At 41.6% G+C, this 27,246-nt stretch overlaps 2 protein-coding genes across 3 annotated transcripts in view; one reads left to right on the top strand and one right to left on the bottom strand.

Annotated features, from left to right (window-relative positions):
- LMBRD2 (LMBR1 domain containing 2) overlaps nt 1-22,280 on the bottom strand; it is a 40,697-nt gene extending 18,417 nt beyond the window's left edge. Inside the window, exons 1-6 of one of the 2 annotated variants that reach the window (XM_075740712.1) lie at nt 22,227-22,280; nt 4,429-4,658; nt 3,908-3,987; nt 2,082-2,177; nt 1,401-1,568; nt 414-624 (exon numbers count right to left, since the gene is read on the bottom strand). In XM_075740712.1, the coding sequence (XP_075596827.1) occupies nt 414-624; nt 1,401-1,568; nt 2,082-2,177; nt 3,908-3,987; nt 4,429-4,602 (729 nt within the window). In that variant the 5' untranslated portion in view covers nt 4,603-4,658; nt 22,227-22,280. Of the gene's footprint in view, nt 1-413; nt 625-1,400; nt 1,569-2,081; nt 2,178-3,907; nt 3,988-4,428; nt 4,659-12,174; nt 12,415-22,226 lie in introns of those variants that run through there. The other variant, XM_075740711.1, reaches the window with a different exon arrangement.
- SKP2 (S-phase kinase associated protein 2) lies at nt 12,416-26,972 on the top strand. Its single transcript, XM_075740716.1, has 10 exons — nt 12,416-12,667; nt 13,587-13,846; nt 15,353-15,464; nt 15,747-15,890; nt 17,091-17,225; nt 18,554-18,652; nt 20,207-20,334; nt 22,879-22,930; nt 23,648-23,755; nt 24,889-26,972. The coding sequence occupies exons 1-10, from the start codon at nt 12,660-12,662 to the stop codon at nt 25,100-25,102; spliced, it is 1,260 nt and encodes a 419-aa protein (XP_075596831.1). The 5' UTR covers nt 12,416-12,659; the 3' UTR covers nt 25,103-26,972.
- The last annotated feature ends 274 nt before the right edge of the window (nt 26,973-27,246 follow it).

Genomic DNA, 27,246 nt, shown 5'->3' with positions numbered 1-27,246 from the left:
TTTCGTTACACATTTTCTCCCCTGTCTAGTGAAGGAGGGGGGATGATAGAGCAGCTCTGGTGGCCACCTGGTCTCCAGGGTGGGTCAACCCACCACACCTATATTTGCAAGTTCACTCTGGAATGTTATTCATTAGTGATGTACATTACTCCAAAAGGGTCAATAAAATAATAAAATCAACAAATAACGGCTATCAAGTTGCCAATTTCTTCACATCAGGGACTATTTCTCTTTTGATTTTTACATAGGATCAAGTGTCAAGTGACACATTATGATCATTTTCTTAATTTACCGATATTTCACAGTAAGCTCATAGTATTTATGTTTTCTTGCCATGAGTGCCCAACACCAGGAAATTCAGAGATAATTAACAGCAGCCTGCACTTACTTCATGGTGAAAGCTAGTTACTTACCTCCATAATATCCTCTAAATTCTCCTCTGCATCTGCTTTTTCAGTCATCAGCTTGGCAGCTTTGAAATAGGTCTTCATGAGTAGATAACCCCTCTTGGCCCCATTCCAGTGAGAACGGGGAATTTCCACCAAACCATAACCCAAAAGCAACACAAGAAGGAACAGACCCCATGTGTTTGCAGCAGCTATCCCAATAGTCTGAAGTTGGTTCCTAAGGAAAACAACAATAGCAAAAACAAAAAAGAAAAGACAAACAAAATCCTCCTACCCCACCCACAAGAAAGTGACCTTGAAGTATCTATGCACTAATAAGGCTTTCAAGTTTAGCAGAACAGACTTAGCATCATCTGTAACTCCTGCCTAGGGCCAGTCTGCTACTTGGCCATATTCAAAGCTGCCACAATTTTTCTGTATCTCCTCATGTTTCTTCCCTCTCTGGAGAGGGAGGACAAAAACGTTTTTTGCCAAAGGAGTACGTTCCTTTAGGAAACAACATGAACTTAGCAAACCTACTGAAAGTGGGGTACATGACAGTGTTTACTACTGTATCTAGTATGGAAGACCATTAGCAATGTTAGAGATACCAATTATTTTAACTTACTTTATGGCCTTTAAATAGAATCTACAGTAGACAGAAGTGATACACAGAAAATACCAACACTTTTTGAGAGATGTTATTCTGAAAACACTGATAAAGTTTCTGCACTAACTTTGCAAACGCATTTGTAGGGAGAAAAAAACCCCATTGCAAATATAAGAGGAATCCTCTGCCATACATATCAAAATCAGAAAACCAAAAGACAAATTTCTATAAATAGTCAAAAAATCCCTTTCCATAAAAAAGTTAACAAAACTTTCCAACTGCCTAGCAAAAATCAGATCAACCAAAACTGTTTTTTTTAAAAAAAAACCCATTTCATCTACAGAAGAGATTACCTGTGACAATTCTGTAAGAACTCATGCAAGTGCTTACAACATTATTCTTACCATTGTAAATTGAAGTTTGGGTTTACAGCCACATATATTAAAAATGCTCCAAAAATCAGCAAGTAAGTGCCATAATAGATAGCATTCTCAATCAATGCAGTTTTAATCTTTCCAGTAATGGAGAACCCTCCTGATCTAGCATATGACTGCATGAAAGGTAGCAGAATCCTAGGAGGAAAGCAAACAAAACCAAACCACATCAGCCAACCAAAAAAAAAAATTAAAAAAAAAAAAAATTTAGCAGTGGCAGTACACTGAATCTAACCCAAAAGCAGAGACAATCTGTTTGCTGTAGCTGTATCTATAAATAAAACCAAATTATTCACAATATTACTTAAAAATTACCCAACTTATTAATGGAATTATTTTGATGTCCTGTTGCCTAAACCCCATTTTTTCAGACTATCTATCCATCAACAACATGTGTAAATTGCTTGGTTTCAACTATAAAAGTGAACCAAGAGTAAATGGCTACCACCTGAAAAGGAGCAAAAAAAGAGTATGCTCAATTTAGTACAGTAATTAGTAGAGAAATTTCACTGCTAGCATATAATATATTATTAGATAGCTCCGTGGAATAGTAATATATATTCTGAAAGAGTATGCTATGACTGTTAAGATGCTGCACTTAGAAATTATGCCTGTATCATAGTCTTTGTCGTATTCTTTTGCCTTGCTTACCATGTTAAGAACTGTGACGTCCAATATACAACACGCCAGAAAATTGGCATAATTCCATTAGGAATATAACTCCATGGCTTGAAACATTTTTGCTTGCTGTAACAATGTAGAGAAGCTCATTGTTAGTTGTAGGGCCAAGAATATAGAAAACATTTTCTATAAATTCCCCTATCTAGAAAGGTCTTTGAAAATAGCATGGAAGTAATACACTACTATTTGAGTAAGTAGTCAACCATCAACAATCTCAGAAGAAAATCAACTGAATCACCACTTAAAAATATTTATCCTTCTCCTCACTGCAAACAACATATCTGGACAAGACAGCTTTCTTAGAGAAAAACAAGTAGTAGCTCAAAGACTAAAGAGAAATAAGCAGTCAAGCAATTTTAGGTTACAATTTTTCTTTTTTGGACAGGAAATACTTTCTCCATGCAAAGAAGAAAATATTTCTTTAGACACAAGACCATTCAACTTTAGTTAGTGCAGCAGGTTTTTAAAAAAAAAAATCTACGAACCAAATCACCTAGCTCTACTACCCAGAGCATTTTAGTGGTGAAAAGTGTACTAATTGTTTCTTCTGTCACACAGCTGGATTTAGTCAGGCTTTTATAAACTTTGACTTGTTGAGCCAATACTTTTCTGGCTGGTAGTGTTTCCTTCAGAAGACCAGAAAAGCCATGAGAGCCTTTTAGTAAAAAAAGAGCAAAAGACAAAGTGCCCATCCATACTAAGACACTGTTTTTTTTCCCACACCTGTCTGGGTAGTGAAGCAATGTTGAGTCAAGGGGCAATACAGTCAATTTAGTAGGAGTACCTATTGAGAAATAATTGGTGTTTTCCAGGGTCAAACTTGTTAAGCCTGAGTTGTGAGTTTTTATGTACACAGCCCATTAAACTATTAAATTACCATAGAATAACAGGTAGTATGACTACAGGTTTCAAACAAAGTTTTAAGATCTTAGTTCCACCAACACAGTATCTGCTCAATTACAACTTGAGTATATCAAATAGAAATATCAACTTAAGTCATACACTATCGTATAACATCCATCAGCATGTTCTGAAACTAGAGGTAAACTGAAAGGCTATTGAATAGTTTTCAAATAGCGTATTTACCGAACTATGTTTAATTAACGTACACCGGGCGGTCTTAAATAAAGGGTAAACTGTTGTGCCACTAAGTCTGGCATTTTACTGTTCTTTCATGGACACACAATATCCAGAGAGCCTTCGCTTCGAGGCAACAAAACTGGCAATACACTGCATGGATGTATCATGCAATGACGTTTTAAATGCTCTAATCATCTTACAGATAACTACAGTGCATACATCTCAAGATGTGGAAATAGCCAATGGAGGCTAAAGAAGGAGCAGCCACGGAAAGAGCCCACATTCACCTATATTCCCTATGTTTTAGAGATTACATCCTTCCTGCCAGAAGACTGAGAGCAGGCTATTGTTACTTCGGTAGAATATAGTAAATTTCAAATAACTTTTTATATATATATATATATATATATACACACACATATAAGCAATTAGTTATACTGCTTATATGCAAGACAAGCCTCCTAATTTCATTCATAAGGTATAAAAACAGATTTTCAGGTCTAAAGATTGTGAAGGAAAGGTAAGTATTCATCAAGTCCTCTCCTCACAGACAACCACGGTTACTTGAAAAACTTAGTTTTATCGTTTTAACAACAAAATAGAAAACACTTGTTTATTGGTCTTAAAAACTACTGTACATTCCTATCATGTAAAAAAAGAAAATCATAAAATACTTCTTTAAAAACAGTCTAATGAAGAAAACACATAGCTGATACCTTGGAGCAAGAGTAACGTATGAGCCATTACTTTCTGCGGGGCTGGAGTTAACAGCAAGTCTGCACCGATTATAAATAGTCTAAAAGACAATTGATTTTGTATCAGTGACCAGAAAAAGGTAAAACATTTATTTAAAAATAGTAAGTACCATTTTTAAAGACATTTCCTGTACTCCGGGTTTACATTTGGGAGCAATTATACGAATAAACCCTCAAAACAACATGCAATCTGCAGGACAAGTAAGTAAAAAACTGAAAGTGTTTTTACGTTGTCTAAACAGATCAAAAAATTGCTATAAACAACTAATGAAATTTTAAAACATTTGAAATAGATATGTTATCTGATGAGATCAACAAAAAATAAAAATAATTGTAAACACAGACATTGTCATGCAAAAAGGTAACAAGTGTTTAGTTTAATAAGGTACTATTTGGAAAATATATTTACTGTTTACGATATTGTCTTCTGAAATTATAATTTAAATTTTACACAACTAAGCAGAAAATCTCAAGTTTCTTACCGTACTGACATCCAGAGGCAGTATAAATACAATAAGAAAGCAAAGATACCAAGCCAATAATGTTGCTATAATCACCAGCCTATGCTGTTTCTTGAAGTCTCCATACCGATGAAGTAGGAATAAGGCCAGAAAAAAAACAAATACTATCTCAAGGCCCAACGCTGCACCACTCATTATTGAATGTTCACTCCAGCCACACAGAGCAGCTCGCTTAAGAAAGTGGATCAGAACTGTAAGACAAAAAGACATTAAATTGCATTAAAATATCTGGAAGACATTTATGCAGAAAAGAGTAGTTTAACAGACATTTTTAAACATATTAATAGACCCTTCTTATTTCATGACAAGAACTCTGATCAGATGAAGAACAAGATTTTCAGCAAGGTGCTTTAAAGTCCTCTGTAGAAATCAAAATATCATGTCATTCCAATTTTGTCATTTCTAGCAACATATTAGGACAACTTCATTTCATCTTCTTGATATATATTAGATCCAAAAGTCAAATCTCTGTCCTTGAACTTTTAAGTCCAGTATAAATTTCAAAAGAAAATCTATTCTGCTCTTTTTCTTCTTTTAAAAGAAATCAACTACTTTGGACAAAGGGTTAATTGTTTAAATTAAATGTTTCTGGAAAGCTTTGTTAATGGACCATTCCTCAGCTACGCATTTGAACTCAGTTAACAAAGCATAAAAAATACAGCAAAGCATATGTTAGTCTACTTGTGATGCACCTCTTTTAGGTTTGAAATTTCATGTAATAAGAAGCAAGATGCTAGCTAATTCACCTTCCTACTTCTTTTCTGTTCTTCAGAGAAACAAAAGTCTCAGTGAATTTGTTATTAGTCCTGTCATTACATATTTTTGCTTTGCTCATCCTTCTGGGTTTTGTTACTCTGTGTTATAGTCAGGACTGCTAGTAATGCCTAGAAAGTTCATATATCTTCATACAGGCATGCTATTATGCAAGGGGCCTGTGAGCAGCACAAATCTATTACAGAAAATTTCACTGACTTGTTACACTGTTAGTTAAACTGCTTCTGACCTTTTTAATAAGCATCATTTTACCACAGGCACTCCACAATTTAAAAAAAAAAAAAGTTTATTACTGTGGTCAGGTTGACTTGCTTCTCCATCAATATTACCATTTTAGCTTATTTGATTAAACCAGAGTAGTTTTTCCTATGGCTTCTCCACTGTGGTACTTTCAGTGCTTTCACTTTTCACTGGAACTTTAGAGATTTAAAAGCAATGCTACCACTAAAATTTCCCTCAATTTACTTTTAAATCTCTTCATAATTTGTTGAAGTGAACCATTTCCTTTACTAATCTCTCAGTATACTGCTTAAGCTGTTATGTGTGAGGGCATTAAGCAGTGAAAATTGTCTTATTTCCACTAAAAAATACCAAAGTTTGTAATGCCAGTACTTCCCTGAGGACACACAGGACAATTATTCTGTGATTCTTCCCCAAAGATTTGTTTCCCTTCATTTTGCTACTTTCACATTTAATTTCCAAATAGCGAGAGCAGTCTGTATATCAGCTGTTATACACAGAGCATCCCATATTCTGAAAATAGCTCAAGCTACCTTGCTGTTTCTTACCAAAGATGCACACACTGACTTCTTATCTTCTGCCTTTCATCTACTGTGTTTCTCAACTTATTGCATTTCTGTTGTGTCAAAGCATTCCCTTACTATCTGCCTGTACTACATTTTCGCCAGATCATTTGTAAATCATGAATGCTGGATATCTAACCTATTTCTCAATCACTTATTCTAAGCAAGTCCTTGTCTATGCTATTGTTCCATTCTTGTTGCCTCAGAAAACAGAGTCTTTTGTATTGGTGGTATAGTAGAAAATTCCACCTAAAAAAAAAAAAAGAATGGAAAAGAAATACTGTACATCAACTTTATCAAGGCTGTACTTATCTGACATATATAGCTTTTGGTGCCCATTATGGCCACACCTTATGCTATGTAAACAAAAAAAGATTATACAACATACTCTCCATTAGTCACACCTATACAATTTTTTAATATAGTCGCACCTAAAAATGTTGCTATCAAAACAGAAGGTGAAAAGTTTTTGTGCAAGATGCTGCACTCAGTTACTACCATGAGGGAACTTCCAAAAATATTATAAACATGTTCTGAATACGCTGAAATAGAGAGGGAATTGAGTCCTACCACAACTTAACTCACTTTCAAAGCAAAAAGAAACTTCGGAGTTACCAAAGTAAGTTACGTTTTTCTGTTCTTCACCTGGTTCCTATTTTAATCTCAAAATACAAAATGAAAGGCCAAATTTTTACAAGACTGCAACTGATGACACAGAGTTGTTCTGAAATAATATATACACATTTTCAAAATTACAGTTCAAAATTTTTAGACAGAAACCACTTAAAACTAGTTCTCAGCACAAATAGCTGAAATGGTGAAATCCCACCTGGAGTACTGTGTCCAGCTCTGGGGCACCCACTACAAGAAAGACATGGAGTTGTTGGAGAGAGTCCAGAGGAGGGCCATGAAGATGATCAAAGGGCTGGAGCACCTCTCCTATGACGACAGGCTGAGAGAGTTGGGGTTGTTCAGCCTGGAGAAGGCTCCGAGAAGACCTTATTGCAGCCTTCCAGTACCTAAAGGGGCCTACAGGAAAGATGGAGGGGGACTGTTTATCAGGGAGTGTAGTGACAGGACAAGGGGTAATGGCCTTAAGGTGTCCCTGCCCAGGACAGGGGGGTTGGAACTAGATTATCTTTGAGATCCCTTCCAACCCAAACTATTCTGTGATTCTATGATAAATGGAAAAAAATCACAATGTAAGAAATGCAATGCTTGAGAGGAGCTCTCACGGTGAACTGAATCCTGCCTAACAGGACAGTCGTAATTAAGATCCATAGTACTAGAATTATTTGTATCAGACCTTAAAATATATTACTGCAGGCTATATAAAGCTATGCCTTCCCACATCAAGCAGCATTTGCCTCTGAACCTGGATGTTAGCTCAAAGAAAGGTAAGTTTCTTATCCATAATTCTGTTTCTTCATTTTATTTAGACAGACTTCTCACTATGAGCACACGGCTCCCTAGTATTAGCTGGCTGAAATTCCTGAACCCCTAAAGAATGTTCTCCTGAGATAAATGAACTGCTTCGGAAGACTCCTCTTGTACTGCACAACCTCCAACTGTTTAGAAGATGCTACTATTAAGCAATGGCAAAAAGTAACAAAATTCCTCACTCTGAAGGGAAGAGTATCTATTGCCATATCCTGTTTCTGGAGCACAGGGCAACTACGAATTAATACAAATAAGATCAAAAGCTGAAACACTGGCACTCTGGAAGTGCAACTTAACCAATAAAAGACAAGGACAAGTTCTTGTGTAGGCTTAGGATTTTCTTGCTTTGTTTCAGACAGACAAAATCAGTAAGTTTTTAATTTTGTGAATGGAAGAGTTTGGTTACCCCCATATAGGACATACATTTCAACATTCTGACATGAAATCCTCTAGAGTCCAAACCCAGCTAATAACTCTTTGCAAGCACAATAAAGGGCTCAGTTCACACTTAATACCCTTGGACACTCCCTACTATCAACAGTATTAAATTACCTTGCCAACCTCAAGACTAACCACACTCATGACCATCTACATAACAAATGAACTAACTACTCTGCCTGGTAGAGAAATACTCAAGTTACTAAATGAAACGGCAAAGAATAAAAACCCAACACTTTTTAAGAGCTTTTATATAGCACCAAATTTAACAATGAAGATACTCCAATATTATATTCTTAAAGAAGGGCTAAAAAGTGTGAAGCATATCTGTGAAGAAAGTACCTTGGTCTCACTAAAATGGACTCCAATAACCCTTTAATCAGAAATCTCAGATCAGACTGTACTACCACAGTTTCATTCTTTTCAAACTTTGCAGGAAAACATTTTACCAGCAGATCGTTCATTTTGCTGACTAATGTAATTAATTGGTGCTTCAACCCTTCCCAGTAAGTCTAACATCATACTTTCTGCAGATTTCTACTGCTGCCCTGGACACTCTCCCCAGCTCATCCACTTCCTTCTATGCTGAGCTGGAACCCACGCAGTATCCCAGCTACTGCCTGAGAAGCCCTGAACCGAGTGTAAACGCTACTTCACATGCCTTACTGAGATGTATATGTAGAAGTATAACCTGCATGATGTTCCCTTAACATACTCAGCTTAAGAAACACAACATTGTTCTCTACCCTGTAGTTGTGTAGTTGATTGCTCCTACTTAAGTGCAGGCACAAAACTCATTTGTACCTTTTCCCCTCCCACAGGCTTCTGAATCTTCAAGGTATTTTGATTCCCACTACCACACTTGAAAAGGTCTGCAATCCCTCCTAACTTTGTGCCTTCTTAAGTTTTAATAATCACATTATTTCCTTATGGAAACTCTTTGTGAAAATAAAGAGCAGTTGACAACAGACCAGCCTCCTTAATCACAACTGTAGCTGTCCCAACCGGGGAACTGTTCTTCCCCAGAAAAAACATCCTGAGAAACATAATCAAAAGTCCTATTAAACACCAATATAAGACATCTAGTGATCTTCCCTTATACAGTAGGCCTATCAGTGAAATAAGTTAGATTACTTCAACAATTCGTCCTTAAACTGAAGCTGTCTTTTACTCAGCAATGATATTCTAGATGCTTATAAATAGCTTTTGTTTCAGAATTTTTTTCAGGAATTCAAAAGGAAGCAGGTTAATCTGTATTTCTCTCTGTCCTTCAAAAATCAGTAATAAAGATAGTACCGTGCTTCTGGTTTTCATACCTTTGGTACACCTCAGTCATTTTTTAGAATACCAAATCCTTTTGTTGTTGTTCTTGAAGTATTCTCAGGTAAAGATCCAACAGATTTGGAAAAGTTAGGTGAAATATCCAAGATTTCTGGAAATGTAAACACTTGAAGAACCAAGCAGCTAGAGATTTCCTTGCCTTACTCTGTATTTTAAACACCATAATTACATCTGAGAAAAATATCACCAAGAAAGTTACCAAACTATGAAAGAGGTATCAAAGACAGTAATGGACAAAACTGAGTGAGAACCACAGCATACTGAAAGAAACATCTGTGCGACAGTATCCCACACTTCAAGCTGAATTCATAACTTGTCAGCAAGTATAAACTGAAAACTGCCACCCCCAGCAAAGTATCAATGGCCAGTTCAACAATGAACTTTTGCCTTTCTGCCAGGGAATAATCTGCTAGATCCTACCAAGTTTCTTCCAACACATTTCACTTGGCAAAAGAACAACAGTATGCCACAACACCTGTGAGACGTTTCCTGAAGTCTGCCGTACTCCGCAAAACTACGCTGTTAAGAATCCTAAAGTACGACTTCACTGTAGAGGCATGATTAAACCTTTTGGACTGATAAAACTGTGCCACACTAAAAACCCCTGTCACTTCACCTTTAAACAAAATGGGCTAACTTCGCATTTTAGAAATCTTAAAAAGAGAAGAACAAGAGGTCAAGCAACAATAAAAATAACTCCTTCAGCTATTTTCACATCCAAGTGTGCTTAGTGTGCTGTTGAGGTTTCTTTTTTTTTGTTGGTTTCAGAGTGTGGTTTTTTGTTATTGGTTTGGTTTTTTTACTTCCTTATTACACATTGATCCTTGCAGCTTGGGGAAACAGTAAGTATTTATAAACAGGTAACAGACAGACAAAGAGCTTCTTAATCTCAGCACAGTGAGAAAACTACCTAAAGAAAGAAAACAGCCATGAACTGCTTGTGAATACTGACCAGAGAAGTTATCTGATAGCACTGTTTGGGAGAAATAACCTCTGAGATGAATCAAGAAAACAGAATTTACATAGCTTTGTTTTTCTAAGAAACACTACTCAGTCTATGTATTGAATTTTTTTTAGTACCTGTAATTTCACCTATCTTGCAATGAAGAAAAGATTTTAAATTGATTAAACATTTAATTGCTTGTATATCAATACTTAGGGGACCAAGTTTTGTATCTGCTAATAACAAGGGAAAAAAAAAATGATACAATGCTGTGCTGTCTCCATTCAAAACAGCAGTGTTCTCCGATTTGGTGGGAGACTAGGTTCTCCACAGAATCACTAAATGAAAGACAAACGCTTTACCACGGAACAGAGATTTTTGTGTTCAAAAGCAAGCAGGGACCATCAGTACGAAACCACAGGAAATTTATTTGCCTTACACAGCACTGTCTTGTCCTCTATAATAAAGGATACTACGTACCACAGAGACTGATGCTTTCATAGGGTTTAGGGGAATACTCTGGAAATAACACATTGAAGAAAACACTTGCTGGGAGGAACTAAAATAGAATCAGATATGAAAAGCTGTACAGTTACAGTATGAAAGCTGTACAGCTGCAATAAGAATCTAAAAAAAAAAAGAAAAAGATTATAAATTGCTACCTGGGCTGCCAGACTAATGCACTGACACAAAACAGGTGTCAGTGAGGCAGTCAATCACTTGATTACAACTCTAACATTGCATTAAGACAAACTTAGATTACTTGGTAATTCAGAGCTTTTTTTAAAAAAAAAATTATTTTACCCCTTTCAGCAACAACTTCTTTCAATTTCCCATGCATTAACAGAGAAAAATGAAAAGATTGGAGAAAAAAAAGGGGGGGGGGGGGGGCTGCTGAAGAGGTTAAATATAATCAGCTTATTTTTTAAACTAAAAAATCACCTCTCTCATTAGTTTATCCACTTAACCTTTAAACAGCTGTTCCACTACTTTAGTTAAAACTAGAAATGGTTAACACAAACTCTTTTTTAAGATATGAATGCCAATTTGAGTCACATCATTGTCTGTATCTGACTTAATAGTCGTATACAATTTGCCATGCATTCCATTACCATCTTCAATTTTATAGGCACATCTCTCCATCGTTATGCAGTCAACAAAGGACAGCATTTACAAGCAAGTGGGTGACTAAGAGGAGAGCTGTAGGTGTGTTCAGAATTAGTTTTCCATCCCCACCAAATTCAAAACAAGTAGTTTGGAGAAAAGGCACAAAGAGCTGCATTACTGAAAGAAAGCCTGGCTTAAACCTGAAACATGGTGTGAAAAGCTCACAGAATGTAAACCAGCATGGTTAGGGACAGGACCGGAACACACTGGCAGTCAGTCCCTCAATTTCAGGCCTTCAGAGTGAAGGCGCTTCCAAAACGCAGGAAAACCCTTCACGGTACAGTGTCACTGTCGGCACGATTCCGGTCTTCCAAACCAGATACTGCCGCTGCACGTTACAGCCGCTAAACCTGGTGACACCGTATCCATGGCCCTGTTAGGCGCACAGAATCGAAGTCTACAGGCACTTAACAAACACCAACCCCCGAGCCTTAAACGTACGTGCTCGGGGTCCCTGAAGGAAGGTAAAAAATTAGGGGCTAAGACCAGAAAAACGGACACGCCGATTCCTCCCGCCCCCGTCGCGGACACCGCCCCACGCCCACCCCTCCTCCCCACTGCCCAGCAAAGGGAGCCGGGACGTGCCCAGGGTCTCGCCGCGCCCGCCCCGGGTCACGCACCCCGCTCGGAGCGCCCCGGGGGCGCGGGGGGAGCGGGACACGGCTGCACCCACCTCTCCTCACGGCGCCGCGCCCGGCCCGGTCCCACGCAGGCCCCCCCGCCCCGCCGTGACTCGGCGCTGCGGCACCCCCGCGCCGCCCCGACCCTCTCGCCCGCCCTCTCCAGGACCCGTGACCCCACCCGCCGGTGTCCTGGGCCGCGCCGCTCCCTCCCCGCAGGCAGAGGGCCCTGCTCAGCAGCCAGTCCCTCGCAGGGTACCGCCGCCCTCCATCCCGGCTACCGCCGGCCTCCACACGAGGGCTCAAATCGCCACGCGGAAAGCGGCAGCCGCGCCGGACTCCTTCCGTGTCAGAGCAGCCGGGGCCGCCGCCGCCGCCATTTGCCCCTCGCCAACTGCCCGCCCTCCCCAGCAGCGCTGACGTCATCATCGCCCGCGCCCCGGAGGCGGGCGCAAGGCACTGTGGGTACGGCCCCTCCGCGCCGGGGCGGTGGCAGATGTGCTGACCGGCGAACTACAACTCCCGACGGGCTTTGCGGCAGACGACGAGAGACTTCCGGCCGGCTGGCGGAGCCCCGCGCGCGCAGCGGGACGGCGAGGTGCGGAAAAGCGCGGCCCGCGCGGCTGCCCGGCGGTGCGGGGGGTTTCCGTCTATGCACTCGCCGCCATGCACAGGTACGGGAGTGGGCGCCGCGCCGGGGCCGCGCTTGCCGCCCGTAAATGCCGTCCCTACCGCCGGTGGGGTGAGGGAGAGCCGCGTGGTGCTTGGGCTGTGTGTGAGCTCTCGGGGGGGCCTCGCACAGCCCCCCCTTCCCTCCCTCCTACCCCCCGACCCGCCTGAGGGCGGGAAGGTGTGCGTGGGAACCCCTGGAGTCGGGGGGGCGGGCGCGGGTGCCGGGGGGAGCGTCCGTGGGTTCTTGAGGTTCCCCCGAGTGTTCAGGGCGAGGTGCGGGGGAGGCGCGTGGATCCCCGAGGTGAGGCGTGCGGGGGTCCCCGGCGCGCGTGCTTCAGGCTGGGCGGGGGGGGGGGGGCCCAGCGCTCAGGGGTGCCCGGCGTCCCGGGCTGCTTCTCTCCCGCCCGCCCAGGCGGCGGCCGGAGGTGGAACCCCCTCCTTCCCCCCCCCCCCCCCCCCCCCCCGCCTCCGAGCATCCCGTGGCGTGGCGGCGCTCCCGCTGCCCGCGCGGGGCGGTCCCACGCGCTGAGTTGCGCTGCGGGCGCCCACCCGCCGCCCCGCGCCGCCCCCCCGGGCCCCCCCCCCCCCCCCCCCCCCGGGCCTTCCCGCTGTTCCTTCCCTCGGCCGCACTCGGGTCCCCGGCGCTGCGCAGGCTGATCCCGTAGCACGCCGCCTCGACTGGCTGCTTTCGCCAGTCCCCCGCTCGCCCCATCCGGGAGCAGGGTGCGCTTAGTCCTCGGAGGGCTGTTGGTGTGAATCTGCCTGACGGAGCGTACGCCTCTGCTGCCGCCGCTGCTTGTGCTTCCAGTGCCCTCTGTTTTAATTCAAGTTATCCCTGCGTGGGGATATGGATAATGTGCAGTGTGTTTGGTGTCAGCCTGGCGGTACCTTCAGCACCAGTGGGGTTTGCTGTGTCTGCAGAAAACACCTCCAGGAGATCCCATCCTCCAGCAGCAACGTTTCCACCAGCTTCACCTGGGACTCCAGCAAGACCTCAGAGTTTCTCTCAGGCATGGGAGTGTCTGTCCTTAAGAAGGACAAGCTGGGCAATGAAAACACACCACAGGAACCGCTGATGTCCACATCGCCCTGTCCTCCTCAGAAACGGCAGAAGGTGAAGGAGAAGGAGAAGGACTTTGTCATTGTGCGCCGGCCTCGGATGCTCCGAGAGGCAGAGTCAGGTACCATCAGCCCAGTCCAGGTTTTGTTCGCCCTTCAATAGAGACAGAAAATGGGCATCACAAGTCATCAGCACTTTATTCTTTGGGGTTGCTTTTTTTTTTTTTTTTTTTTTTTTTCCTCTTTCCCAGCAGAATATCACTTCTAGATCTAGTGTCTTTCAGGGTTGGGCTGATAAGTCCTGTTTTATGTAAGCCTTTAAGCAGAGGTGGTGCGCATGACTCCAGAACTGTGGCCCACATGAGCGGTGGTTGGCTCCTGCCTAGGCCCGCCAGCCCCTGTCTGTGTGCCAGGTGCTTGTGCTGCATGTTCCTGTCTCTGTCCGTTTTTGCTGCTTGGGACTTGGGTGGCATCTCAGCCCAGTAGTGCTCGTGCCAGGCTTTTCATGAAATACAGATGTTGCTGCCAGATGAGTATGGACTATTGGTGCTGCTGTCCCCAATGTAATTTTGAAATCCAGGGGGCTTTTGAATTTTGTTTTTGTTATTTTTGGTTTTGTTTTTAAGTTAAGTATCTAAGAAGTAAGATACTTGGTCCTTGAGACCAAAGGAATCCACATCCACCTCTCTCACAGTGGAGGCTGAGGTATGCCAGAGGGGCAGCATCGAGCTTCTCTGCTCCTGTTGGAGCTGAGCTGTCAGCAGCGCAAGGGACCCTGCGCTGGGAGGGTGCAACAAACAGCGTAAGGCTCCTGGACTGGAAAGAGACTGGCAGGGGAAGAGCAGGGCTGTAACCTGAAGACCTGGGGCACTTGAAGAAGGGATTACAGGATGCTGGGTTCCTTTCCATGGTATCAAAATGTGTTTTCAGTCTGTAGTGACTATGCAAAACAAAGAAACAGCTCTCGCCAGATAATAAGTGGGAATGCCCTCAGACATCCCTGCTTCTAAATAAGACGGAGCGCTGGGTCACTTGAGCTCCACCACACAGAAATCTCCTATGTGAATGGCTACACCTTCTGGAGTCCTGTGTCTATGCTTGTGAGAAATTGAGATCACACCACACCCTTTGAGACAGTTCTTGGGGGGGTGGTAGTTAGTGTGCATGTTTTAAGGAGCAGTTTGCAGTACCTGCTTTTCTCTGGGTACCATGCAAAAACATAGCTCACCTTGGGCTCCCTTATGGGACCCTGTCATGCATAGGACAGATGGACGTTTCAGCAGGGGAAAAAAAAAGACATCCGTAGAATACAACTGAGTTGCTCTTGTTTTCAGAATGAATGTGTGAATAAAGATTATTGTCATTTTTTCAGGGAAACTGTTTATCCGTAGCTTTATGTATACTAAGTTGATGTTACGGGAAGTTTTGTGTTTGCCAGTCATACCTAGGCGAGATGGCAATAATTATTCCTAAAATGAAGAGCTGAAAGGGAAATGAGTAGTGGGCTGATGGCTGTATAGCCTAGAGAGACTGCAGAAGTGCTTTTAACAATGAGCCAAACAAGGCGTGTGATCAGCAGACAAAAGTGAACCAGCTTTAACTAGAACACTTTTGCTCTTTCCCTAAAGGTGTTTCTTGGGATGCACTTCCAGATGAATTGCTTTTGGCACTCTTTGCGTATTTGCCCCTAAAAGACTTGCTAAAAGTTTCCCTGACTTGCAAGAGATGGCATCGTCTTTCGTAAGTATTACTACTTATCATTTAGTACTAAGACAACCTTTGCTTCCATGGACTGTTAAATTATCTGGTTCCCATCTTGTTTATTCATGTATAATTCAATATATGCTGTATGTGGGTTATATGTATATATAAACAAAAGATGGCTCACATAGTTTAACATTAGTAAATTTGGTTAAATACCTTTCCCTCCTTTCAGTCTTTGTGACACTGAAAATTTTCTGTGTTTGTACTCATAGTTCTGACCCTTTCTAACTCACTAACAAGGAAAATTCTGTGCCTTAGGTTTGATGAATCTCTCTGGCAGAGTCTCGATCTCACTGGTAGAAATCTGCCACCAGGAGTGATTGGACAGTTGCTGCCTGCAGGCGTTACTGTATTCCGCTGCCCAAGATCTTGTATTGGGGATCCGTTGTTTAAAACAAGCAAGTAAGGCTTTTTTTTACATGTTCTAGACCTGAAACCATGTCTCAAATATTCAGTTCTCTGTGGTTTTTTTTTTTTTTTTTTTTTTTTAGGTCTTTAGGTTTTAAGGTCTCTACCAGTAGCAGCATTTGTGGTGTGGAAGAGCTGATCAGTGGTTAGGCATATGTTGAAATAAGAGCATCTGCATTCACCTGTCAGTTATTTAAAACCGAGTTAATGTGATTTTTGAAAGTATCAAGCACCATCATCCACTTGCAGTTTATACCTTGTAGAACCAAGAATTGTCAGAACCTCCAGGATTTTTATATAGGAATCTCAAAAAAATTATTTAAATCCATCAGGATAGACTTTCAGGTGTTACGATGAATCCTGTAAATGCCTTGAAGATAAGAGATCTGCAGTTTTGGCTGGTAGCTTAGCAGGAGGCTCAGTGAGCATATGTCCAGTGTGCAGCTGAATACAACAGTATAATTATTTTCTGCAAGCTTTGCACAGTTTAATGTATGGAATTGTTGTGGTTTAAGTCCAGCTGGCAGATAAGCACCATGCAGCAGCTCGCTCACTCCCCTGCAGCAGGATAGGGGAGAGAATTGGAAGAGTGAAAGTGAAAAAACTCGTGGGTTGAAATAAAGACAGTTTAATAGGTAAAGCAAAAGCCGTGCACACAACCAAAGCAAGACAAGGAATTCCTTTACCACTTCCCATCAGCAGGCAGGTGTTTGGCCATCTCCAGGAAAGCAGGGCTCCATCATGTGTAATGGTGACTTGGGAAGACAAACGCCATCACTCCAAACACTGCTGCACACGCCCCACCCCCTGCCACTATCCTTCCTCTTTGCCAAGCCCCATATATGCTGAGCATGATGTCTTATGGTATGGAGTTTAATTTTGGTCAGTTGGGGTCAGCTGTCCCAGCTGTGTCCCCTCCCAACTCCCTGTGCACCCCCAGCCCACTTGCTGGTGGGGTGGTGTGAGGAGCAGAAAAGGCCTTGGCTCTGTGTAAGCACTGCTCAGCAGTAACAAAAACATCTCTGTGTTATCAACACTGTTTTCAGCCCAAATCCAAACCATAGCCCCGTACCAGCTACTATGAAGAAAATTAACTGTCTCAGCTGAAAACAGGAGAGGGTATATTTATAGCATGGGGAATTTGTGGAGCAGGTTTTAATGCAATTCTAGTAATGCGCCTTTCTCCTTTTTTAGACCTCTCAGAGTTCAACACATGGATTTGTCAAACTCCACAGTGTCTGTTGCAGATCTCCAGAGTATTCTTTGTCTGTGTGAAAAGTTGCAGAACCTCAGCTTGGAGGGACTAGTGCTTTCTGATGACATCATCAAGTGAGTGTCATCTTTGGGAATATTCAGTAAATACCTTCTGTTTGGTGCTATCATTTTGTGCAGGCTAACAAAAGAATGCAGTTGAGAGTTGTTTGTTGTGGAAGTCTTTTGAAATGGGCAGGTTTAGACACTTAGCAGAGCTAGCTGGCAGGCTATATGAGCTGCCTCTTTCCTCTGTATCCTCCAAGAGATGAGATAAAGGAGGAAACACCCCTCTGGAAGACTGTTTCTTGGTGGCTTTTTTTCATTCCCCAGAGTAGGGGGAGCCATGGAGAAACTGCTCATCTCTCTTAGGTTTATATGTCCATTGGCCAAGCTTGTACAGCAGAGCTACTCTTACTTTCTCATTTCTGTGCTCCCAAGAGAACTTTTGTTTGGCATACAGGCTCTTTTCTATTTTAAGGGTCTCGGCAGCTCTCTCAGCAGATGCTTGTTGTGCTTCTGCACTATTTCTTACTTCTTTGTTGAACTTCACTCCGAGTGTCTGGGAAATTACAGATTCTGTCAAGCAGATGAACTGTTGTTTAGTTAAACTGGAAAGACACTAATGGGTATGCAGTCAGCCTCCTGTTCAATCACATCAGGTGATTGTGGAGGTGCCAGGGACCATAGGTCAGACAGGAGAGACTCTGGATGTCCTGCTTTCTACTTTTGAGCTTTCTGATGCCTTCCTCACGTGGGGGGGGTGGACACAGACACAGAGTACAGATAAACCGATACAGTTTGTATTTTGATACCAGATAAGAAGCATCTGAAAGTTGGGTACTAATTAGGCACCAGTGATGGAACTTTATTGTCTTGTGTATAAATGTAAATACTGGGTGTAAAGGTTTTTCCAGGTTTTGCCAACTGCATGTCTGTTGTAGTCTTAGAAACAAATGCGTTTGGGGGATGCTATTTGGATATGTGTTTTGTTCTGGAACAACCTCCCCCTTGCAGAGTGGTGACTTCAGAAATGGGAGGATTGCTCTGTCTTTTGTACAAGGTATAGTCATCTCTAATAAACCATAGTGTGTGTTTAATGGGATGCAACAGGAGAAGGTGAGAACAAATTATTTCCTTTTAGTGGTTTATAAATATGCAGACTTGTCAGGAATGTCAGGTAAATAGGCAAGTATCCCTTTTCAAGTTGTGCCATGATGCAGCAAGTAGAGATTTGAGATCATTGGTGGCTCTTAGGTCGGTCAGTTTACTAAAGATACAGTGCTGCACGTTAACAAATAATTCTGTGCCTGGGATCTTAGCTCTTAAATAGTCACACATCCTAGCAATGCAAGCGATATTCCGGTGTTTAAATTTATCAGACTTTTCTTTCTCCTTCTCTATAGGAGCATTGCTAAGAATCCCAGTTTGATGCGACTGAATCTCTGTGGGTGTTCAGGGTTTTCTGCAGAAGCGTTGGAGCTGATGTTGACCAGCTGTGCTATGTAAGACAAAAATAGTTTTTGCTATTCCTGCTTACTGCTATTCCTGAGAAAAAAGGATCCTTCTCATTTTTTTCCATAGGCATTCCAATAGTACTTGTCTCTAATATCTTTTTATGAGCCTGTTTCTGTTCCTAAATGCCTAACAATTGGTTATTAGCTGAATAGTCAGATAGTTTCTTTCCATCAAGCTATTTTCTTCTTTAATAGCAAAGATGTACTTCAGTAGTTTTTCATGAGTTTCCTAAATCATCCTTAAAGGAAGTCTTGTTGGTGAGTAAACCGCACTTATGTTCCTTTGATTATCATGTAAATCTGATTTTCTTAATGAAAGCAGTATGTGATCCTCACAAAGTGAAAGTCTGTGTTTTTGAGCTGAAAAGTGGAGTCCTAGAGATCGCTTTGCAGTCAGACTACAGCATGAATGGCAGGAAACATTGTGCCTTTCCGTCCATAATGGAATAATCCTTCAGTAACCTTCTACTTTATGAAGCGCTGGGTTCGGATTGACAGCTCCACTGATTAAACCATCTGCTGGCAGGAAGTTACTGAACTGAGCCCCACTCAGTCTGGAATTTATATTCTGATCTTTCTGCTGGCTTCCCGTGAGATGCTGGACAATCTACTTAATCTTTGCTTCTGCAAAAGCATGTTTTTAATCAAAGTGCAAGTTAGTGGACAGACGAAGCTTTAATCTTTCTCTGCATCTCATGGGGAGATAATGCTTTCTGTTGTTTGGTCTGATTACTTGGGTCATGAGCTCTTTAGAGTATGGCAGTCTGTACAGCGCACAGTGAATACCAGATGGCAGATCTGATCTTAGGAATGCTAGTGGCAATTTAACTGTTTTTTCATTTACATAGAGATTGCCAGCTAAATGCTCTAGTCGTGTGTTTCACTGTGTCTTTGTCCTCTGGTTACATCTACAACACCTGCACACAAAACAAATGCTTTGTCCCAGCCCCGAATCGTGATAAGCTATAGGTAATCAAGCATGTAAAGAGAGTTAAGGTCACAGTGTGGCCAGTGCTTATATAAAACTATGAAGTATTTTATCCTAATTAGTATTAATTGGTCATCTGACCAATGATAATAATGGATAGCCGTTTTCACTGTCAATCTTAATATCTGTTCAGTAGTAACAGATTCAGGTCACACACCCAGAAACAAGATGAAAAGACAATGTCTCCCCATGGCGGTCCCTGGAGAGAGCCATTTCACTTCCTAAGATAGTATTGAATCATTCCAGTTGGCCTTAGGAAGTCACTTTAACTGCTTGTCCATAGCAGGGTCTAAATTCAGTGCTGGCCAGGTTGATGAGTACTTTCTCTGGTTGGATCTTGAAAACCTCCAAAGATACATTCCACAGCCTCATTTGGCAACCTGCTCCAATGCTTAATTATTTTCATAGTGAAATTTGTAGTCATAAATACAGAAGGTTGGTAGTAGGTGTGTTACGTGTTTTTGCCTTTAAAGTGTCAACTGTAATGATAATATCAGAACTCAAACTGTATTTCAGTCATTCTTCTAAACAACTCTTTGTTCATTTGTGTGTAGGTTGGATGAGCTGAACTTGTCCTGGTGTGACTTCACAGCCACCCATGTCAAAGCAGCAGTCAATCATGTTACTTCAAAAGTAACCCAATTAAATTTAAGTGGATACAGACAGAATCTACAAATAGCAGGTAAATGGCAGCATGGCAAACCTTTATCCTAATATGGGATAAAACGGCAAGCTTTATATTTTCTTCTGGTTGGCATCCGCTGTGTGTATAGAAAAATCATGCACTAACACTGATTTTGTGCTCTGTGTAGCTTGATGTTCTTGCAGTCAGAGAATCTTATTCATGTCTCTGGCTTAGCCAGGGGGGTGAGATGATTTGTCTTCTGAATTTAAAAGTAGTCAGCTGAAAGCTCATTTTGTCTTCAGTTGAAAGGTATAGCCCTTACTTCTGAACTACGTCCTGCAAGCTGGATACACTGGATCCCATGTTCCACTGTGAATTAGCCTGCCAGATACTGTTCTTGGAGCCTTCTTAGGGCTTCTGCTATTGTGGCTGCTGAAAGCATCTTCCAAAAGAGAACACTCATAGTAACTACTTGAGTTTCAGCCTGACATGATGCCCTACAGATACCAGTTAATTTGGAAGGCAAATAATCTCAGTAATCAATATTAACTATTTACTTGCTCATAGTTCTAGGAGGGAAAGTTGGGTAAAGTTGCAGGGCAGTAGAGATCTAGATTTGGGGAGACAGCACAACGAGATGGACGAGAGCATAGATAAAGGGTGAAATGGGTTTGGTGGTAAAGAGAAATTAATTTTCTCAATGAGCAAATGTGACGATACAGCCTTGACTGACAAGCAGGTATGTGACACACTGGCTATGACCTCTATTTTTTCTGTTTAAATGTCACGCAGACCTCGGCATGCATTCCCTTGTGGAGAAATAAACCAGTCTTCTTTTTATCTCATCCCAAAACCCATAAACAAACATGCTGCATAATCTCCTCGAAATCAGGAATTTGAACCATCTGTTGACCTGACCATTAAAGACAATGAGCAGAGCAATTCTGTTTGCAAAACACTTTCTGTGACTAATTTGACTCTGTTTCAATGGCATCAGATTTGAATAGGTCACTAATCATCATAATTTAGATATTATTTTCTTTACTTTTTGCATGAGAATTCTGAAATACGAAAATCCTCTTGCATGTTGAGTAGCACCTTTCTAATAACAGTGGCTTTTTAAGTGATATCTAAGCCACGGATGATTCTGTGCTATTTACAGACAATGAAAGGATGGTCTCAAGAATTTACAGTTTAAATCAGGAAAGCCATGACTTTCTGTCATGAGGAAAGAACTTTCTGTGGGTAAAAATGGAGATGCTTGAATGGTATTTGATGTATGGAAAATTTGGGGGTTTCTTTCACTACATGTAAGAATTTCAGGCATCTCACCTTTATTGTGTCTCGGTAGATTTCTACAGCAATATCATTTGAATTATTCATTTGCTAAGTTGCGGGTGCAATTGACTTGTAGGGACACTTCTTTGGACTAAAATGATCTGTTTTGCTGAGGATTAAAAAAAGTCCCTGTAAGGTATCTTGATAGGCAGGCTATAAGGCTGTAAGTCTGAAGTGTGTATCTGTTTAACATCTTTGTCGGTGACATGGACAGTGGGATCGAGTGCACCCTCAGCAAGTTTGCTGATGACACCAAGCTGTGTGGTGGGGTTGACACGCTGGAGGGAAGGGATGCCATCCAGAGGGACCTTGACAGGCTGGAGAGGTGGGCCCGTGCGAACGGCATGAAGTTCCACAAGGCCAAGTGCAAGGTCCTGCACATGGGTCGGCGCAATCCCAAGCACAACTACAGGCTGGGCGGGGAATGGATTGAAAGCAGCTCTGAGGAGAAGGACTTGGGGGTATTGATTGATGAGAAGCTCAACATGAGCCGGCAGTGTGTGCTTGCAGCCCAGAAAGCCAACCGTGTCCTGGGCTGCATCACAAGCAGCGTGACCAGCAGGTCAGGGGAGGTGATCCTGCCCCTCTACTCTGCTCTGGTGAGACCCCACCTGGAGTACTGCGTCCAGCTCTGGGGGCCCCAGTACAGGAGAGACATGGAGCTGTTGGAGAGAGTCCAGGGGAGGGCCACGAAGCTGATCAGAGGGCTGGAGCACCTCTCCTGTGAGGACAGGCTGAGGGAGTTGGGATTGTTCAGCCTGGAGGAAAGGCGGCTCTGGGGAGATCTAATTGCAACTTTCCAGTACCTGAAATGGGCCTACAGGAAAGCTGGTGAGGGACTGTTTATCAGGGAGTGTAGTGACAGGACAAGGGGTAATGGGTTCAAGCTGAAGGAGGGTCGATTTAGATTAGATGTTAGGAAGAAATTCTTTACTGTGAGAGTGGTGAGGCACTGGAACAGGTTGCCCATAGAAGCTGTGGATGTCCCCTCCCTGGAAGCTTTCAAGGCCAGGCTGGATGGGGCTTTGGGCAACATGGTCTAGTGGAGGGTGTCCCTGCCCATGGCAGGGGGTTGGAACGAGATGATCTTTGAGGTCCCTTCCAACCCAAACCATTCTATGATTTTTACCAAAAAGTTGTGTTTTAGTTGTGGGGTTCCAGTAGAGAAGATATAAATGATCATATTTGGAAGTGAGTAGGCTCTATAACGCATGTTACTCTCGTTACTGAAAGATGGACTGACTCTGTGTGACCTCTTTTCAGATGTTAAAAATCTGGTGGAAAGATGTCCTTCTCTCATCCACTTAGATCTAAGGTAAGAAGACCTGTGCAGCTGGTCCTTACATCCTTATGGTTTGGGGGATTGCCAATTCTGTTGCTGTCCAGTAATTATATAGCAATAATCCATGATTGTGTAGGACTGCACAACCAGAAAATACTTTCTATGCTAAACCTACAAAAGATTTGCTATCTGGCATGACCTAATTACCTGGAGCAGGTAACTGTCTTGAAGATTTGTTACCTCAGCATGAATGGGATTTGTTATATATATCCTGAATACAGGATTTGTTAACTAACAAGGGATTGTAGTCAATAGGTGGAGTGAAAGGAAGCATTTAGATGCATACAGTTTATGAGCCTAGCATCCTAGAAAGGGTTTAGTTTGGCTCTGATATAAATTTGTTACTTAGCCATAGAACTGTTAAAAAAAGTGTATTTTGGTTTTGGCCTAGTCAGTTCAAAGATTTTGAAATCTCAGTGTGTAAAGTAATTGCCTTTTCATGGCATGAGTTCTGCTGCAGAATATCTGCCTGCAGAGAAGGTTCTGCTTCACTTGCCCTTCAGTGAAAATCAAAATCCCTCCCTCACAACACACACACTAGAAATGGGTTACTTCCATATTGAGAAAAAAAGTAATTCGATGGTAGAAAAAAGTTGATATTCATTGAATTTCTCAGCCTGAATTTTGGAAATACCAACTCCACTGCTGAATTTATACTTAAACTTCTATTTCATGTGCTCTCATGTACAGTGACAGCGTGATGTTGAAGCCTGAGTGCTTCCAGTATTTTCAGCAACTCATCTTTCTAAAACATCTGTGTCTTAGCCGATGTTACCAGATATCACCTGCTGCCTTAGTGTAAGTAGTCTCTAAGTGGTTTGCTATTCATACAGAGGATAAGTTTAAACTTTATTTTAGGTTTAGAATTGCATGTACTGTTTGGAAAACTTACTGGCATGAGGAATTAAGAATAAGGAGCAGACAAAATAACCCAACTGCTAGAGCATGTACCTTTGAGAATACAGACTGGAACCAAAGGTGTCTGAGAATCTTTCCATGATGTCTGAACTTGCTGATCAGTGCATGCATCGTGTCTTAATGGTATACTACTGGTACTCATTATTGTGAGCTACAGCTGGAGGTTCCAGTCCTGCCAGTGACCAGCACTGGTGACAATATTAGGCTTTCAGCAAGGCAGGTATAGTCCTTTGGAAAAGTTCAGAGAGTACTTGCTGACTAGCTAATCTGTTTATATTGCTTTGCTTTTGTGTACACCTCTATCAGTTATTGGTTGCCACTGAAACACAGCTTAGAGTTACTTGCTTGTGGGGTTTTTTTATGCCTTTTATTAGAATAGCAGCTATCCATCTTAACCTTCCCACGAAAGGTGTCCATCCTAAGGAAACGATCAACAACAACAGGAAGGTTGTGATAGGAACAGGACTGTCAAAATGGGAATCTGAAGAACCTTTTCTGTAGTGGTGTGTGCTGTCATGATGATAGCTTGTGTGTCTCTGCCTCTTGATTTTTGTCCAATACTTGCTTATAGATACACAGGTTACATGATGACTGGGCAAATGTGAAGCAGTCAGGAAGCCAGGGCTGGCTACTCACCAAAATGTCGTAACAAATTGGAGACTGATAGTACCTAGGAGCTTGTGTCCACCAAGCCACATCCTCAAACTTCATCTGGGGCAATTCCTTCCACTTGTTCTAAATTTAAGTCCAGGGAAATAAACGGGGAGGAACCCGTTTGGTTTTACTCTGTGTGAGAGAGAGAACAGCAAGAAGGAATATATTCAGCTGTTTTTACCATTAGAGAGAACTAGTTGCAATTAAATATGTGCTTTTAAAAATTAGGTGGAGGAATTTAGCTGAAGTAGTTACCTCACTTCTAAAAAAAATAGTAGAAATGCAGTTATCTAGTTTGGGTACAGACTGGAGAAAAAAAAATCAGGTTCATAATTAATTTCGTCTTTTTCTCTTTCTAGAAAACTTGGTGAAATTCCAACATTAAAGACTCTTCAGGTGTTTGGAATAGTGACTGATAGCTCCTTACAGCTCCTCAAGGAAACACTTCCTGACATAAAGATCAATTGTTCACATTTTACAACTATTGCGAGGCCAACTGTTGGCAGTAAAAAAACCCATGAGATTTGGGGCATCACGTGCAGGTTGGCACTGAGAAATCCCAGTTGCTTATGATCATGTACAGTGCACTGGATGCAATGGACATGCTGTGTATAGTGGAGCTCCTTAAGAAGCAGAATGCTGGAGCACCTTTAAACACAGTACTGTTATTGTGAAAAGCATTCTTACTTGGTCTTATGCCTTAATGTAGTTTCATAAATGTTTACAGTATTTTTTTACTAAAAGCCTTTAGAAATCTGATGATCTGCAAGCAATTGTAGAATTTTTCTTTTAAGTCTTTACAGGGGATCTTTTTTAAAGAATACTATGAAATAATTGTAAACTGCTACTGTTGCAGGTTCTGATGCAGCTTTTGTTGCTCTAAGGTGTTCTAATGGTGCTTTTGGTTAACTCTGCCAGCTCTACAACTCCTGAAATGGCTTGTAGAGGTGCTAGATATCTTAATAAAGCTTATTAGAGAGTTTGAGTTTGCGTAACTCAAAACAAATGATGGTATTAAACCTATTCATACCCTTAATTAAGATATACAGTAAGATAAGAAGCTACCCACTGTTTGAGAAGGACAGAAGACTGAGTCTGAATTCACCAAATCTGAAAACTGTAAATAGGAGAAGGGATATCTACACAAAAGCAGCTAAGAGATGGCTCAATCCTGTACAAATTAAGAAGCAGGGCTTAATTAAAGAGCTACAGTGAAGTTTTTCTTTAGCAGGCCACAAAAGTAACATCTGGTTTTAGTATTCTTCACTGTTAGCAAAAATACAGTCTGAAAAGCCCGTTCAGAATAAGCATCTGTAAAAGTAGGTGCTGGTTATCAATTGTCTCATGTTGTGGTGCTAGGTTGTTCTGATTAAATATTACAGGATGTTAATGTAGCTTCTATGAACTTGGTCTCGGATAAAGTTTCTTAAAACTGTTCTTTTACCTCCTTCAAACAATAAGATCTTTCAACTGCAACTGATAAATTGGCAGAAATCTTGCAGGAGGAGGGATTAAATTGGTTTAGATCTCAGACCTAAACCTGGGACTGCACTGTAAGAGTGCTGAAAGGAAGAGATGCTTTGGTGCTATTGAGACATCAGTGTCTCTTTTATAATAGCTTAGGTTTGTAGTACCATTTCACTTCTCATGTCTGTAATGCTAACCACTACTATCTAGTGTTGGGGTTTTTTAAAGTCATAGGAAAAGCTGAATAACTGTCAAAAAACTCAAACCTACAAAACCAAATTAAGGATAGGAAGAGGTAATGATTTTAAATAAAACTTTGATCTGGGTCTGTCATCAGGGTCCTCATGCATAAGCCTGGAATATTCCAGCAGGTGTAAGTGTTAGTTGAGAAGTCCTAGGGCAAAACTTGCATCTTATGTAGGGTATGGATATGCTGCTGTTGTTCCCGTGAATGCAGTAAGCAAGCAGGTGGTGAATTTATTCATGGGCATTTAAGGTTAGCCTACAGCATTACTGCAGGGCTGTTGCATGGGTATAATGTTTCCAATCTCAATCTGAAGAAAAAGAGTTCAGTAATAAACTACCTGGAAGTACAGAATGGATTCATTACTGTGGAAATACTGTATGAGTACTAGAATTTGATACTTAACTTGACTTTCTATAGTATAGCAAATACAGCATTATGTTGTTAATCTGTTCTAAGCTGTTTTGTTTTTTAATAAATTTAAGAGTGTAAGCAACACTTGAGTCACTAATGGGCAGCATACCTTGTGAAAGCTGGAGTGGAGAAGTGATGGGAGGTGGGAGGATAGGGGATAGTCTGCTGCTTCAGTTTGCAGCCTTAGGTTTATGCCTTAAATTACTTGAAGAAAAAAATAAATCTTTGCAGCACAGCGCTATTGTAAATTCTTTTGCCTATGCACAATGTAATCTCATACAGTTTCTCTTGCATTTAATAAAGATCTAAGGAATTGCAGTACTGTACGAAATGACTGATGGATGGGAGAACAATTTCCCTGACTTGCCACCAACTGTGTCATGGGTTAAAAAAAAAAGAAAAAAGGAGAAATTTGTCCAAGCAATGTCTAAACGGTGGTTTAGAGGATGGGGGTTTATCACCAATACATTTAGCATTTAACAGTCTGTACTTTAAAATACTGTACAGAATTGGGATAGTAGTATGGCTTTAACTAGAAGGAATAGTCCTGAACTAAGTAGCAGGTTCAGTGCTGGAAGAGGACAAACATTTC

The sequence above is a fragment of the Balearica regulorum genome, chromosome Z (genome assembly GCF_011004875.1).
Source record: "Balearica regulorum gibbericeps isolate bBalReg1 chromosome Z, bBalReg1.pri, whole genome shotgun sequence".
NCBI lineage: Eukaryota > Metazoa > Chordata > Aves > Gruiformes > Gruidae > Balearica > Balearica regulorum.
This window is presented reverse-complemented; position numbering and strand designations above follow the sequence as displayed.